This window comes from Rhamphochromis sp. 'chilingali', assembly GCF_963969265.1.
Source record: "Rhamphochromis sp. 'chilingali' genome assembly, chromosome: 15".
Lineage (NCBI taxonomy): Eukaryota > Metazoa > Chordata > Actinopteri > Cichliformes > Cichlidae > Rhamphochromis > Rhamphochromis sp. 'chilingali'.
Window position 1 is genome coordinate 5,295,121 of NC_137942.1, and position 17,301 is coordinate 5,312,421.

The 17,301-nt window shown below is 41.1% G+C and overlaps 1 protein-coding gene across 1 annotated transcript in view; it reads right to left on the minus strand.

Moving 5' to 3' along the window:
• The window catches only part of lrrc4ba (leucine rich repeat containing 4Ba), a 51,983-nt gene that overhangs the window by 14,010 nt on the left and 20,672 nt on the right, over nt 1-17,301 (minus strand). The window contains exon 2 of the mRNA XM_080905317.1: nt 1,766-2,303. Within this exon, the coding sequence (XP_080761443.1) occupies nt 1,766-2,011 (246 nt within the window). The 5' untranslated portion in view covers nt 2,012-2,303. The remainder of the gene's footprint in view (nt 1-1,765; nt 2,304-17,301) is intronic.

Here is a 17,301-nt window from a genome sequence, read left to right on the forward strand (position 1 = left end):
TTAAGGTTAAGGTTATTTATTAAACAAGAAGAAAGAGGCTGGGCAAAAATGACATCAATAGGAGACTATCCGATTGTTCAGTCTGACGTCACTAGCCGTGTCTGGGTCTAAACTCCACTGCAGGTCCATATATCAAACGATCACTATGGCATTACTGAGAGTTGAAAAACTGTCTAAAGTCTTTCATCTTTAATAAAATGATCAGCGTTCTGCTCTACCAGGTGTAACAATTGAGTTTAACATTCCAGGCATCCATGAAAACGGAATTTATGACATTTAACGGAGTTAGAAGTTAGCAGGGAGTTAGCTCGCTAGCTTCTATCTAACTACAATATAGCATGTCCTGACTGCGGAGTTTTGGAAACAAATTCAAACGTACAGCTCTGTTATCACTTCCAACATAAATGAAGACAGAAAACTAAACAGCAGTGACGTTTGTAGGGTTACTGAAGTTTGGCTAGCTGGTATATAATGATGTGCTACGTGACCGCTAGCGACACAGCTATGTTAGCATAATATAAACAAGCTAACTTTTTTTCCACTCGATAAAAGTTAACGTGAGTGTTCTCGGTGGTCAGGAACAAATGTAATCGCATGGCAGGATGCTGTAAAAGGACCAAACTTCAGCCAGGAGAACAACTGAGATAATCCATCCACAATACGAGGTTAGTCATTCATATACTGCTGCATGGGCTGGGCTGTAGTTACATCCTAAGGTTTTAAAAACTGAGCTTAAATAAATGATTAGTGGTAATAAAAGCCGAGGGAGGTCAACAGGGATCACTGACTGTTTTAGGAGCTTTTTGAGATCAAATAGAAGAAAATACATAACATTAAACATGTTAACAACACAAAAGCCATATTAAACGCAGACTACTTTAGACCCGGAAGTAGGATTCGTCGCGTCATCACTGAACAACCGGATAGGAGAGTTCCAAGCTGAAAACCACTGCTGACCAAACAGAACACAAAGGCTCATCTTCATTCTGCAGACAAATGAGACAAAAGTTAAACTTTTTGGAAGGTTTGAGTCCTGTTTCATCTGGGATTAAACTAACACAGCATCACATGAAAAGAGCGTCATAGCAACATTCAAACACGGTGATGGTAATGTGATGGTCTGAGGCTGCTTAGCTGCTTCAGGACCTGAAAAACTTGTTGCAATTGATGGAACCATGAATTCTAGCCTCTACCAAAAATCCACTTGTGTTATGTAGGACAATAAAACGCACCGAAACACACCGACAAGCATCTCTGAATAGCTCAAAATAAAAATGTAGTTTTTGGAGTGGATTAGTCAGAGTCTGGACTTAAATCTGACTGAGATACTTTGGCTTGACCTTAAACAGGCCTTTCATGCTCTACAACTCTCCAATGTAGCAGAAATGAAACAATTCTGCAAAGAAGAGCGAGTCAAAATTCTTCTACAATGATGAAAGAAACACTTGACTGCAGTTCTTGCTGCCAAAAGGACACAACCAGTTATTAATTTTAGGGAGCAATTGCTTTTTCATATAAGCCCAGTTGGGGTTGAATAGTTTTTTCTCTTAGTAAATGAAATCATAATTTTAAAAATGCGTCTTGTATTTACTCTTTGTCTAATTTCAAAATTGGTTTAATGATCTGAAAAATGTAAGTGTGACAAATATAAAGGAAAAAAAACTTCACAACACTAACATCATCATCTCAGTGAATAAAAACATTAGTCATGCTTAGCTCTGCAATGCAGACTGAAATGATTTGACCTCCGTCCACCATTATTTACCTGTATTGAGTTCTCCTGCAGGTTGAGGTATCGCGTGTTGACTGATATGCTTTCTGGCACCTCCTCCAGGTTTTGCCTGGTGCAGATGACTCGGCTGGCCTGGTTGGAGCAGGTGCAGAGGGAGGGGCAGGTGGAGGCGGCTCCCACTAACTCCGGCCCAGGGAGGAGGAGCCGCAGCAGCAGCTGGGCCAATAGAAAGAGGAAGGGGGAGGGGCCGGGAAGGCAGGTCAGCGTGGCGATGCGCATGGCAACTGGGACATGACCCTGTTCTTTAATCCGAAGGTACAGGTGAGGTGACTCCACACTGGTGGATCTGTTAGAAAAGGTTTGCTTTCCCTTTGGTCCTCCAGTGGCAATTTGTTCTTTCTAATTCCGCATGCTCTGAGATGTTTCGTGTCCTCTGTCGAGCTCTGTGTTTTTCCCTCTTGTTTTTTGAACATAGAAATATGCAGATAAACAGATGTTATTCCCTTTTTTTCTGGTGCTGTCGGGGGATTCGAGTGAGGCTTTTTGTGAAGTGAGAAGAACCCAGGAGTTACTGTGAAGAACAAAAGAGAGAGAGACAAAGAGAAGAAGAGAGAGAGCAGATATTAAAGACAGTAGACAGACTACACTTTGTGTTTTTACCAATAGACAACGAACAGAACAAATAATGGGTAGGCAGCTACGATATAGCTTATCATGGGAGGGATTGTCAAAAAATCTTTCAGAAGCATTAGAACTTCTGTGTCACTGCTCATATCAAATCCCACATAATCCCTGAGCAGACATTTTGTCAGAAATCAAATCCTTACACACAGGGCAGATGGAAGCTGATTCTGTAATTAATGTTACGAGGTGGAGGTGTGGAGATACGGAAACAAACAATGTGAAGTGGGACAATCAGGTATTTTGGTTTTTAAAGGATTGCATTTTGTAAATCAATAAATCAGAAAGAAATTAGTTCTTGAAACATTGGCATAACCGCTGTAAACAGATAAGCAGTGTCACACAAAATCGTACTGAAACAGCATGGAAACGGTGCAGTTTTGCTTTTGAGGTTTTCCTGTGCAGATTTCAACTGCTCAAAAGTTTAGTTAGAAGAACACTCAGAGAAGAAGTGATCTTTGTACACTTGTTTCATGTTTAAAAGAATAAGATCTGTCGCCAAATAAACACGACAACTGTTGAATGCTGTGTTTGGGTGACAAATGTCACTTGCCTGAAATGTAATTCAGGAAAATGAGTTTTGTTGATTTGATGCAATACAGCGCTGAAAATATTAAAGCCTTGAAAGACAATGACATGGATCATTTTGTGCAACTTAAAGTTACACTTGTGAAGAAATGCATATGAATTCTGCACACGTGTTGTCAGCTCGACATGGGTCAGAACTCTTCACTGTGTAAAACTAAGCTCACCTGTATTTACACATCTGAAAAGGAGTAGTTGAACCAAAATCATTTTTATTTAAGGAAAAAGAAAGAAAACCTCAAAGACGTGGCAATGGTGGTGAAGAAGAACTCCCTTTTAACAGGATGAAATCTCTAGCAGTATGTGGGTCAGAGAAGGACACCCATATGTACTGACTAGTTTGGGTTGAGTGGAAAAAGACCCTCAAACAATTTACAGGACAAAACATAAACTACATGATAGTATATTTAGAAGTATATTATGGCTTTTACATTGCTTCAGAAATGGTAGTTTCAGTGGGTAGGAAAATTGTCAGTTTGGTAGGTCGAAGATAAACACAGCGCCATTAACAAATGGTTTGTAAAGTCACGTTCAGACGCCTCAATTTCTTTCTTTTTTTAGTTAAAACAGGTGCATGTTTTCTAAAATGGTCATCTCCATCCATCTTTTATATACAGTCTTTGGTTTGTAGACTTTTTTGACTGTTCAGGGGATTACCTGAATTATTAAAAGTAAGTTATTTAAAATCCATCTAAATTAAACCCAATTAAACCTGCAGTTATATCAATACTTCCAACATAAGGAACAAATTAGTAAACAAAATAGTTTCCATATCAGAAAGGAATTACATATGCAAGAATGTATGCATGGTTAGTCAGATTGAAGAATTTCCACTTAAAATCTCAAAGCTGTGATATTAACTACAATAATCTAATTATTAAAACGCTGTGGAACATACACAATACACCATTCTCTGCATCAACTGCAATGTTTCTGCTGTCTACAGAGTGAATAACAATGTTGGGTTTTACAGGAAATGTGTGATTTGTAGGAGCAAAAGAGACAAAAAGCACAACATTTTGCAAAGGTAGACGTCAGAAAGAATGAAAAACAAGATCTAGGGAGCGGTGGGGTTTCTGGGACATTTGGTCTTAATTCTGAGAAGCATTAATAACACCACTAGTGTGAGATAGAGCCTTCCAGTCATCTCTGCTGTGGTCTCATTTGTTAGCACTAATTATTCCAAGGTATAACAAATAATACGACAATGATATATTGATGTTTGAACATGAACACTTACCACCTTTAATTAAAGTTATCCAGACCTTGAAAACAAACTGAAATCAGTAAGCGCTTTTTTTTGTTTTGTTGCAGTAGCACAGACACAGAGGTGGGACTAAAATGCGGCCGTTCAAGTCCGAGATGCAGAGCGCCTCTGTATCCCTCCCTGCAAGCTGTTTAGAACCTGAATAACCTTAAATAAGGGCATCCAGCAATCTTAGATATTAATGATGATAGTTGTAATGATGGGACTTTGACACGCAAACTCATTTGACACGCTGAGCATCCTCACTTGGCACAGTAAGAAAGGAGATGTTGGGGGGAGCAGAGAATGAGAAGGAGAGGAGGATTATTAATCTGATAGATGACTGTATGGCTGCAGGCAGAGAAGGGAATTATCAACACTACAGTAATAGATGAATACTGAACAGCTGCAGAGAGAGGGCCGGAGAAAGAGAGACAGAAAGGAAGAAAGAGATCGAGACGGAGACAGATGGAGGGAAGGGTGAGTGAAAGGGATGATGAGGGATAAAGACCCAGAGAGAGGTATAAATAGTGGGAAGAGCAGAAAAGAGATGAGTTGTTAAAAAAAAGAGAAGATAAAAAAGTGGAAGAGGGAAAATAGGGAGGAAGAAAAGAAGAGACATTAATATTAATCATCTCTCACTCACCAAGAGAGGGAGAAAGAGAGAGAGAGAGGAGAGAAGGGAGGAAGGCTCAATAGAGAGATGAATATAAAGCAGACAGAGATGGAGGGAGGGGAATGACAACACAGAGACGCATATAAAACAGAGTGAAGGAGCGATGGAGGCAAAAGACAATACAGAGGGATGAATTTGAAACAGGTGGAGATGTAGAGGAAGAGATGGAGGGACAGAGCGGGAGGTTTCTCCTGAGTGCCAGGGGAGTGGGAGGAGAGGCAGGCTTGGACTGGCTGGGCCAAGATTGATCAATAATGCGTGTGCTCAAGTTCAATGACATTAAAACACACACAAGGACACGATGACAAATCATATCAGCAGCAGTGGCGGCGGTGTCTCTGGTCAGAAAGAACAGGGCACCAGCGGTGGCAGCGAAAGCAACAGTCCCACTCGTCTGCAGCTGCTCGTCATCAGCCGATGGATGAAGAGGAACTCGCAGTGCTATTTCTGGACCAGCTCTCACCTTTCTACGTATTTTAATTTCCAGCTACCTTTTTTTCCCCTCTCCTTTTGGCGAGATTTAAGTGCCAGAGCTATTTCAGGTAGACGGCATCAGAGCAGGGTGGAAAGGTGCAAAAGGGGGGGGAGAAAGAAAGAGCGCAAGGGGGAGAGCCGGGGGTGACTGGGGCTGAGGTTAAGATGCTAGCTCAGATGTTGGGTCCATCGAGGAGAATGAGGCTGCTTGAAGCTGACAGCTGGTTAGAGGCTGGTTGATTGTATTCTGCCTCACCGCTGTCACTTTCCACATGTTACAATAGTCTCTAACTGTAACCCTCCCTCCTTATCTTCACTCTCCTCTTCCTCTCTCTATCTCCCCTGATATCTTCTTCCTCCTATCTCCCATCTCATTCTCTAAAAGTGGGAACACTCTCTTCCTCTTTGCAAACTCTTTCACATTCATCCCCCCTCCCTTCCCAGCTGCCTCACACCTCCCCTCCACCCTCTCCTTCTCCTCCTCTACCTTACTACTACATATTTCCTGGACCTCCACCCCTCTCCCCCCTCTTCCCCCCCCCCGTGTGGCACACTGTAGTGTCCAGTGGCGGGGGTAAACGCTGCACTGACCCCACAGTTTGATGAAAGATTAACCTGCTACAATGATGCATATTAACCCTTAACCCCCACTCTTTCTCTTTCCAAACACAAACACACTGCAGCTTCCTCCCCCCACTCCCCCACTCCTTTTGCTCTCTCATTCCTCTCGCTGCATTCAAATCTTAGCCAACAGAGTTACCATGGTTACCTATTCACCACAGTCTCCCACTCCGTCCAGCTGTATCCCACCGATTCCACATCCACCCCGCTCCACCTCCCCGTCCTCCCTCATTAGCACCCTATACACACGTATACAAATGGCATGGACCAAGCGTGAGCGCAAATGACATCAACGCTGCACAAACCACGAGGTAGGGTAACGGCAGGCCGCGGTTACCGTTTGTAGCAGCGATGTCGATACAGTTTCCTTCGTCCAGCGAGTCGCCACAAATGTCAAGCAACCACAAATCACAAGAACAAAGGTCAGGGCTGTTTTTCCCTGAGAGCGATGATGTAGTGGCACATTAACAGGTGCATAAATCGCATTCATACGCAAAGAAAACAACTTTTTGGAATTTTTAAGGCACATACAGCCTGTTTTCCCAAGCAGCTTCTCACATGCACACATTACTGTAGTTACACAGATCTTTTTTTTTCTTCTTATAAGATTTTTTAAATGTTCTTAGAATAATACTAAATAAAGCTACTACAATTAACATGTTTTAAATCATTGCTGATCACATGACAACTTGAATCTATTTGTTCATAATGAAGAACCTGCAGAAATCTATCATGCAGCTCCCCACTCCCCCTGAGCTCAGAGACATTTTAGATTTACTTTATTTAGGTTTGCTGTCACTCCTCTGATAGCTTGTTATTTGTCCACAAAGGGCAGCTTACATTAAAAAATGCTTTAACATGCCCACTGTAAATCATCTGCTCAGCACAGTCAGTTAATGCAGTTTTAAGATTTGAACCCTAGTTTTAGGGACTTTAACCATCCATCCATTTCCTTAACTGCTTATCCAGCTGAGGTCACAGTCAGCTGGAGCCTATCCTAACTGACATCGGGCACACCCTGGACATTATGCGTGTCCATCACAGGGTTAACGCAGACAGACAGACGATCATTCACGCTCACATTTATATCTTCGGACCAAGTCTGAATCACCAATTAATCTAACATGCATGTCTTTGGACTGTGGGAGGAAGCTGGAGAATCCAGAGGAAACCCACGCGGGCAAAGGGAGAAAGAAATCTAGCAAAACTGCCAAATAATTCTGGTGGACGTTTAAAAAAATGATCATAAGTTATAGCTCTGTGTTTTCAGTATGGTTTTTATTTTTATTTAGTTTTTCACTCCTTTAAATTCCAGTTCAGCTTCCAGAATGGTTTTGCTCATTTCAGTCTAGTTTTTATTATTTAAAAAATGCCAAGTTTTAGTTTCTGTTTCAGTTTTTTATCTTTTCAGTTATTATGAAGGGAGTATTTGACAGAAGCTAACAGTTTAATTTTCAATTTTCACATAATATTGAAATGGATGGAAGTGGATCACTGGAACGTCAGGTAAAATAATTTCACTTTTTTGGGTCATAATACATCACAGGTATTCCTTCAGTATTCTCTTTAAATTCCCCCCGAGCTACAAAGAGCTGATATATTTGATTTTATTGGTATATTCTGTTCGCACAAAACTTTGATTTTATCAAATAAACCCTGACACCATTCTACACTTAAAGGATTTCCCACATTTCATTTCTCAGTAATTTAAAGTAAAGTTGTGTGCATCTGCACACTCTATGCTTGCCCACTATGAATTTTTAATGCCCGACTTGCTAGAGGCTCTGCAGAGTTGAAAAGGTCAAAAGACCCCCATCTTGATGCTTTTGATCCTCGCTGCAATCATGTATCCTGTGAACCTTATTTCATAAAGACTTGTGACAGCTTCTAAATTTTGGGTAATTGAGTTTGAATAATTTTACTCTCCACTTCATCTCCGTCTGGTTCTTTCCCCCATCAGATCGAATCCTCGAGGAAAGAAGCAGAAAAGGGAGTGAAGCGTTCCCCTTTTTTCACCACGAGAAACGTGTGATCTTTAGTAGTGTATACTGACCAATAATGGACTGTTGCTCTAAGTGATATAAGAAGAAAGAGACAGGATGAAAGACAACCAGAAAGATGCGCTGACAGTCGAACAAGCAGCAAGTCGGACAGACAGGAGCACACTCCTTCTCTGCAGAACCCTGTCTGCACATCAGCATGGAGGCCCATCAATAATGACTCGGCACACACCAAGATGGCAGCTCATGCAGCCACGAGGAAAAAAAAAGAAAAGAGGAAAGCTCATCATGTTGGTTGTGTGCTGTGGGAATAGAGCTATGACCTTTCCTGATCGCTGTGACATCTTGCCAAACGGGGTTGTGCCTGTGAGGCTTTAAGACAGTGGAAAATCTGCTCTCACACACCCCAATTTCTGAGGCAAGGAAGTAATTTTAAATAATAACCTGAATCTGATTTTATTCCAAGCTGCAGAGAGCAAATTTATTTACCTTAAACCTGCAATGCTGTTATCATTTCAGGGACGGTATGCTTCATGGCTGCCGCCGATTCAGTCAATTTAATGAATCAATCTAATCAATTTACCTTTTATTAAAATTCAGTTAGCCGTCTAAGATGTCTGAGATGATGAATATGACAAAGCTTTTTTAATCAATGCACATATTGATCAGCTACACTGCCTGAATCTTTTAATCTGAACTGAATTCATTGACCGGATTCCCCAGAAAGCAGTTTCGTTTTTGTCGTTATTTTGTGTCCAGGGCTCTCCTGTAACTCAGTTCATAGGCTTTATCACCCTGAGAAAAACACAACTGTAAGAAAAATTGGCTTCTTCTATCTGAATTACATCAATATCACCCTCGTAACCTACAACAGAACACAATGATTTCAGTAAAAATTTGTAGATTTTGCAGCACACAAGACTGTCTGCAAACAGGAAAAATGCTTGTAGTCTAATTGCTAACAACTGGCTCTGAGTTAGTGATCTGGGGTGATGAGGGCAAAAGTAGACATCCAAATGCACCTCTTGTCTCATTTACTCCTTCTTTCTCCTCTAACTTTTAGTTTCTGCCAACAGGGCAGAGTGGATGTCCCCTCACAAAAGGACACAAGTCTTGGCACCCCGAGGCATCGCTAGGGGGCGAAGTCTCTGGGGGGGAAAGCAAAGTCTTTGTGCAACAGAGGATCATCCCCTCTCATCTTTTCGAAGAGTCTTTTGAGCTCCGTTTTTAAGACATGCTGGTCAACTCACTGGGTTTCTTCTTTTCTCCCATGACAATACAGCTTCAAAGAGAATGTGACTGATAACAGTGTTTTGTTTAACACCCAAGACTAAATACTTTTGCAATGTAATAAATACATATTTAAATTACAATGAGCTAAGATTTAGGAACAAATATAATTAAATTGGTTTATCATAAAGCAGGCCATCACTGCTGACACCTTAAACAGTACAGTGGCCTGGATTACAGTTTGGGAATCACTAAGATATTTCTTGGAACTTGATGTTCTTAAGATCTGGTTTAAAATATTCTTTAAACTCACGCATCCTTTCTTTAAAGTGTAATAAGTTGTGGAAGTTATTATTCCAAAATAGCACTCCGACACATTGCATTTTTTCAGCTTGTTTCCTAGGTTTCCAAAGCTGCAACCTTTGAGATTAAAAAATGAAGACAAAGCAGAAGCTGACAATAGCTCCAAAAGCGACTCAGTCCTCACAGACTCTCATGTTAAAATGTTCTCAGCATGTTTGTTTACAGCAGAAACAAACATGTTGCGAGCGTAGTATGAAAAAATATTTGTGTTCACTATTTCCAATTTCCCATGTCGTGTTATCTGTAGGATTATCAATTTTCAATGTATTAAGGCTTTAAGGTATGTTTAATTAAGGGCTTCAGCTACCATCTGTCTGCTAGGCTTGAACTTAGCTAATTTCTGTCACTAATCTCGACTATCTCACTGCATTTGTGGTGTCAGTGCTGTTTTGCTATTTGACAAATTATCCAGCTTGCTGTGCAACAGTCTATCCAAAATGTGTGAATGTTTTCAAGTCTTATTTTTTTCAACCATTCTCTTCCACTTATCTGAGAGGCGGGGTACACCCTGGATGGATCGCCAGTCTATCACAGGGCTACACAGACAGACAGACAACCGTTCACACTTCCATTCACATTTAGGCGCAATTTTGAACCATAAATTAACCTAATCCCACTAACTGCATGTCTTTGGACTGAGGAAGCCAGAGCACCCGGAGAGAACTCACACAAACACGGGGAGAACATGCAAACGCCTCACAGAAAGGACCCAGCCATATGGTGAAGTCTCAGGCCATTCATGCTGTGAGGCAACAGTGCTAACCATACTATCATATCATATTTGCATTAATTAGAAGGTTTCTGTGTCTTTCTGAGGTACCTTTCAAGCTACATATGCTAATTAGGGTTAGCCGCTAGCTTGGCACCGCCCAAAATGCCACACGCCAGGCTTCACAATGAAGGCACCATCTTATACTATAAACTTAATGGAGGTTTTTTCCTGTTGAAAAGGAGGTTTTTCTTCCCACTGTCCCCAAGTGCTTCCTCATACGGGGATGTTTGATGGTTGTTGTTTTTTTTATCTTGTTTGCTTTTCGTGTTTGTTTAATATTGTTTAGGGATAAAACTGACATTTCACTAGCTGGGACTGCATCCTCGTTTTAGGTTTGAAAGCATTTCTAGTAGATAATGGCATGGCTTGAATGTGAATTGAGGCTGCGGTTTGGGGAAGGCCTCAGAGGGGACTAGCAGCGGCTCACGGGCCAGGCAGGCCCCCATTTGCTAAAGAGAAGTGAATGAATAGAAAAAGGGGAGGGCGGATAGGCCACGAAAATGAGAACGAACAGCTAGTAGAACCGGTCGGGGTCATATATACGTAGAGAACCAGAAGGGGCGTGTGTGAAGGTGTTTTCTCGCTCCTTATTGGAGATGCTACATAAATACAATTGCACTGAATTAAAATGAATTGCCTCACCAACTAGTATTATATGGAGGGTTGATATTAGCTTGGCTTTCTTTTTTTTGACAGATTGGTTCAGAGTTGGCGACTCTGATGTTGGAAAACTGCAATACTGTAGTCATCAAAGTTTAGATAGCTGTTGCTGCAGAGTCAGTAAATCCTTCCAGTCTGTGGGGCTGTCTGCTTCTTATGCCACAGTGTCTTTCTTGTTATTTCTAAACATTTAATACAAGCTGCCTATGACTATTTGGAAGGTTCGGAGGTCTTAAAATGCAACTGCCAGGTTCTGCTGACTAACAAAAGCAGCTAAATGAAACTGTCTTTCAATAAATAATACATACTGTGCAGATTAATCAGTTACTGCTTTCAAATTACTGTCTGTAATTAATATAAAGTCACTTATTGAAGCTGTTTGAATTTAAAAATGTGTGAATTAGCGTGTAAAGTAGTCAAAATCCAGTCTTTCACAAGTGAGTGCATGCAGCATCCAGCTGTCTACCAGAGAGACGTGGCAGTTTTCTCATCATATAGATGTGATTTGACCAGGAGACAAATGTCTAAATACCAGATCAGCTCAATCATAATTTCTTAAAGTGACTCAGATATCCAAAAGAGGCCGGCCCCTCCAGTGAACTGCATTTGAACACACAGCGCCAAACCAAATCAGTCTCATCTCACTGCGTCTTATTAGAAGGGAATATGACAGATTGCAATACAATCAAGTAGGAGGCTGGAGCGAGGTCTTCACTTTCCTAGACGATCGTTTCTTCAGGCCTAGGCGGGTCGAGGCCGTGCTGGTCTATCGCAAGTGTGATCTCTGTGCTGCACAGCTCATAAGAAGCAGACAAATTTAGGATGTGATAAATCAGCGCTAATATGATTACCCCCAGTGTCTGCTGGTTAACATAAAACAACCACTAAATTTTCACTTAGCAGGCACTTCTCACTCAGCCTGCATTGTCTTGTTTATCCCGACCAAGGAAAGCAACTCGTGCAGAAAAGCATCCGAGTATACAGAGGTCAATCTAAATATAAACCGTACCGCCAAAGTAAAACGACAACAAAAAAAGAGTTACAATATTAAAAATCTGAATGCGGGGAAACACATTTCACTTGTTTCAGCAGCCAGCCATAATGTCAAATGGTAATCCCGCCACAGAGACAGTTTCACCATAATCAGCCCATTATAATCCCATCCAGACCTTCCACAGTCTGCTACCAACCAGCATTAATTTTTAGCCCAGTCTGTTCATGTTCATCTAGCCTCATTTTTCCTTCACTCCCAGCCCCGCTTTGGTCCCAGGGTAGTCTATCACACTTAAAGCTTACCCTCTTCACAGGCACTTATACACATTTAAAGCATTTGACTAACTGCCAGGCAAAATTGACTTTGGGATGAAAGACCAGGGGGCTTTTAAAAAAATGAAAGGGGGAATTCTGCATCAGGACACAGGAGCACTGATTTAATGGAAAACAAAAAAAAGAAGGGGGAGCGGGACTGAGAGAGAGAGTTTTATTCCGCAGAAGTAGCCGAGTCACGCACAGGGCTTTCTCTTTTTAATGATGGAGCAGGGGGGTTGGGTATGGGAATATGGGGCTATGACAGAAGGTACTTGTGAATAGTTTTTAAATGGTGGGGGCGCTGAGGGGGTGATGCTGCTGTGTTACATTGTGCTGGATGGGAGAGAGGAAGCCCCATGCTCTCCCACTTCCTTCCTTCTGTCGGCCTCATCCACTGTGTTTACCCTCCCACCCTCTGGCAATGAAAGAAAGCCGGACGAGCACTGGCCTTGCTGGTGAATGAAGCCCTGACGTCACTTGCCCACACACACACACAAACTGTAAGGAGTGTGACTAATAGCATACTAACGCCCTTTGTGTTGTCTCTGTTATACCTGATTCATGTCTGGCTCCCAGGGGAAGGAGGCCCCTGGGTTATTGAAATATTCAGAGACGTTAGATGTTAGTACAGGTGAATCAATTAAACCAGTCAATAAATCCCCCATCCCCTCAACAGGGACTTAAGGACAGGGGTGTATTACAGCACTATGCTACATTCAAGCAAAAACACCACCATTCTATACTGTATTGAGTTTTTACTCCCTGATATTGCATGTAATGATTTCAGCTTATGGAGCAACATATTCGAATTAGATTGAGTCAATACGTGTTTGATAGCAGATATCATTAAATGGCTGGTATGTTGTAATAGGAGAGAAGGGAGACTGTGAGTGGGAGAGAAGGTGGAGAATTTGGTTTCGAGAGCAAATTCCTATTATCACAGATGAAACAAGCCCAAAGCACGCTGAAGCTGAGATATGCATCTGCAAAGACAAACATGGAAGTACATTCATTGTCATCCCGAGATATGTAATCTTATCAGTCCTTATGAGGTAAACGGAATTAATGTCAAAGGACTTCTTTATGCTTTACAGTCAAATTCAAATCATTTCTCGGCTTGCTAGCTAATCATAATGTACTCCTGTTTAATTAACCCCTTAATGAGGAGTGGGCAGTATATAGGGGTCGCTTATCTTATTTGGGATTTCATGTTTTAATTATCACCAAATAGAATCATGGTAGCTAACTGTGTAAGAGAAACAGATAGAAATCAAAGAAAGATCCAAAACTATAAAATATAACCTGACTATATGTATGTCCTCTGCTTAGTTTCACTTAGACTGTCAGATTTTGATTAATAAAAAAAACCAAAAAACTAAGAGGTCTAGGAAATTTGTAGTCGAAGGGTGTGGAGGGGGTATATTTGCTGTTTTTGAAATTTGCTTAGTTTCACTGATTTCTCAGGTTTGGATGAGTTGGTAAAAATAACAAAGTGCAGGGAAAAAAGTAATTTTTGGCATTTAAATGTCTCTGTGAATTCAGACAGAATTCACAGAGACACCCATGGTTAGCACTGTTGTCCACCCATTATACTGAGTCTAAACCCACTTTACCTCAGTTTCGATCCCCTAGGTGGGGTTCGTTACAGCCCAGATACCACAAATGGTTCTGGTATGGACAGGAATCAGGGAAACTAACAGTAAATCCCTTGCCTGCAGGTTGGACTGACAGTAATCGTGGCTCACGAGTTGGCAGTTTGTCTTGTAATCGGAAGGTTGCCGGTTCGAACCCCAGCTTGGACAGCCTTGGTCGTTGTGTCCTTGGGCAAGACACTTCACCTACCGCCTACTGGTGATGGCCAGAGGGGCCGATGGCGCGATATGGCAGCCTCGCTTCTGTCAGTCTGCCCCAGGGCAGCTGTGGCTACAACTGTAGCTTGCCTCTACCAGTGTGTGAATGCGAGAGTGAATGAATAGTGGAGTTGTACAGTGCTTTGAGGTTCTCGAAAAGCGCTATATAAATGCAATCTATTATTATTAAAAAAAAAGAAGCAACCCTAGACAACTCTTTAGCACAAAAAGTTTAGTTTAGTGAACCTAAGGGCAGGATAAATAATGTACAAAACACACCCTTATTAACACAAATGATATCACAGTTATTTAAGCAAATCCAATACACCTCTCAAATTTATGTGTTAATTGCAATTAAAAATAGTGCGTTAAAAAATAACACATTTAATCACACTTTGCATTCCAAGCAAAGGGGAACTTTTGTCAATGCACGACTTCCTGGTATACCGATTTTACCGATGCACCCATCAGAGCTACAAAGAATCAGAACAAAGCGTATTGCTAGGACTGATCAGAGGCAAGTTTAATTTCAAAAGACTACCCAACAGAAGCCTTGATAAAAGTGTGATTTTGTGCAAACTGTGCAAAAAAGGAGTTGGCATACCATCGAAGCACTTCAACCTTACGTCACCATCTAAATGCAAAACATGTTGCAGCGAGCACAGAAACTGTGGGAACTGTTAGCGCTAGCAGTGCCAGTTCGGCAGCTCAAATAACTGGCTTCAGGACCAAAATTAGTAAGTCAACATTGGACAAACTTACAAATTCTCTCGCAAAATGGATTGCTCTGGACTGTAGACCACTATCAGTGGTAGAAGATAGAAGCAAGCAAAATTAGATGCATTACAGACAGCCCTTCTAATATGGAGGAACTACACCAGGAGCAAACAAGACTGGGGCAAGAGAAAGAACCAATCATACAGGATGTTTCCACAAAGTAGAATTCAACGCTGGATATGGTTTCTCGTCTACTAAAGAATCAAGAGGCTGTTTTTGCTGCTTTAGACAAACAAAAGCACAAACTCCATCAGAGCTGGTAATACTCCAAAAGCTGGCAACTGTTCTTGAGCAATGCAGGTAAATAAAACTATTTCTAACTTATTGTTACTGTTTCTTCAAAAAGCTATATGGTTGAGTTATTGTGTAGATTAATAATTACTTTCTTGAACTGTCTACTACAGATTTGTGGTTTTACCTGCTTTCTGCCATCTGCATCACATCATGGAGATCTCCAATGATGACTCAAACTACATGGTGAAATCCAAGACTGCTTTCACAAAGGACATAGCCCAACGTATAGCACCTCCAGTTTTTTCAGCAGTCTGTGCTGCTAGGCGGTAAGCTTGTTGCAATTCAGTTTAATTATGTATCTGTGATCCGTCAAGCATCTTTGTGTCTCATCCTTGAATGTGAAACAGATGTCCATGGGCAACAGGGCCTCTCTACCAAACATACGCAAGTAGGGTGAGTACCCAGTTGCTTCATTCTGTGTGCAATTGTACACGTGTGCTACATGACTGATGGAATGATTACACATGTATTTCTTCTTGGGATCCAAGGTTGCCACAATGGAAAGTAACGTCCGGTTAAATCTCTCCGGCTGTGGATCTCCTTGGGGATGATAAAGGGTTGTCCGGGATTTCAGATTCCTTACACTCTTAGAAGATCTTGAATCAGCTTACTCTCGAAATCATGTCCCTGGTCCAAATGTATTCATGCCGGAAGTCTGTCGAGAACATTGATTAGTCTCTGCTCATGTTCTTCCAAAGTCCTTCCAAACACTGTCAAATCTTCAAGGTACACTATTACCTTAATCATGTGCATGTCTCCCACCGCTTTGTCCATTACCCTTTGAAAGGTTGCAGGAGCTCCTGTTATCCCCTGGGGAATCCTCTCAAACTGAAAGAATCCCAAAGACATTTGAAAGCAATTTTCTCCTTGTCCTCTTCGGCCATGAAAATTTGGTACTATCCACTTTGCAAATCCAAGACTGAGAACCACCTGCTTCCAGATAAACAGTCCAAAACCTCATCAGTACGAGGAACTGTGTATTGAATAGTACAGGAATAGTTCTGCGATTCAAGGCTCGATAGTCCACACACATGTGCAACCGCCCCGTTTTCTTTCGTGCCAGGACAATGGGGGAAGCATAGGGACTCCTTCATTTTTTTTATTATTCCTGCTGCCAGAAGTCCTTGAAGGTGGTTGTGTAAGTCATCTAAATCAGCTGGGGCAACACGATGGGACCGCTCTCAAAAGCAGGTATGGTCAGCCAGACGGATGTGGTGTTGCACTCCTTTAGCCAAACCCACATCCCATTCATCCGTCGAGAAAACTTTACCTCTCTCTGCAAGTTTCTGCCTAAGCCTCTGTTTCTATTCAGCTAGAATCAATATTTACTTAAAAACTTTGTTCACACATCATTTGAGATATAAAAAAAAATTAAATTAGATTACATTACAAAAAGATTAAAAGCTCATTAATATTTCTGTAGTGGCGAATTTCTGTCCCAAGCTTTGAAAAAATAATTCTTCCCCTTCTTAATGTGAGCTGTCCAGGTTTATTTCTGACTCATACATACAAACAAAGCTATCATATCACAATGTCATAGTCAAAAAACTGTTTGCTGCAACAGCGCACATTTCCAATGCTGTGCTGGCTCATTCTATTCCACTACCACACGTACGGCATACAGTGCTCATCTTACCCAACACAAATTAAACACACAGTATATATTTTCCTCATAACATCTTATACAAATCAAACATGTAACACAATAAACCAAACAGTACCGAAAATATTCTTCTATGGATTGGCTCTAACAATTTCCATCGTCAAATAATAAAACTGATTTCTGGTTTAACTAAATACACAAGGCAGTATTAATTTTGACCCGTTTTCATTTTCACTCCTGTTATTTGTGTTCCAGTTGAGTTACATTTATTTAACCTTTGTCCTTAGCTGAGCTTTTTAACATGCAATGGGTTAAAAAAAAAATACAGTTTTCATTCTCATATAATACAGAACACACAAAATATAAAAACTACAATAAATACACAAAACAGGGTACACCGTTTTAAATATATCTCTGAAAAGTAATACT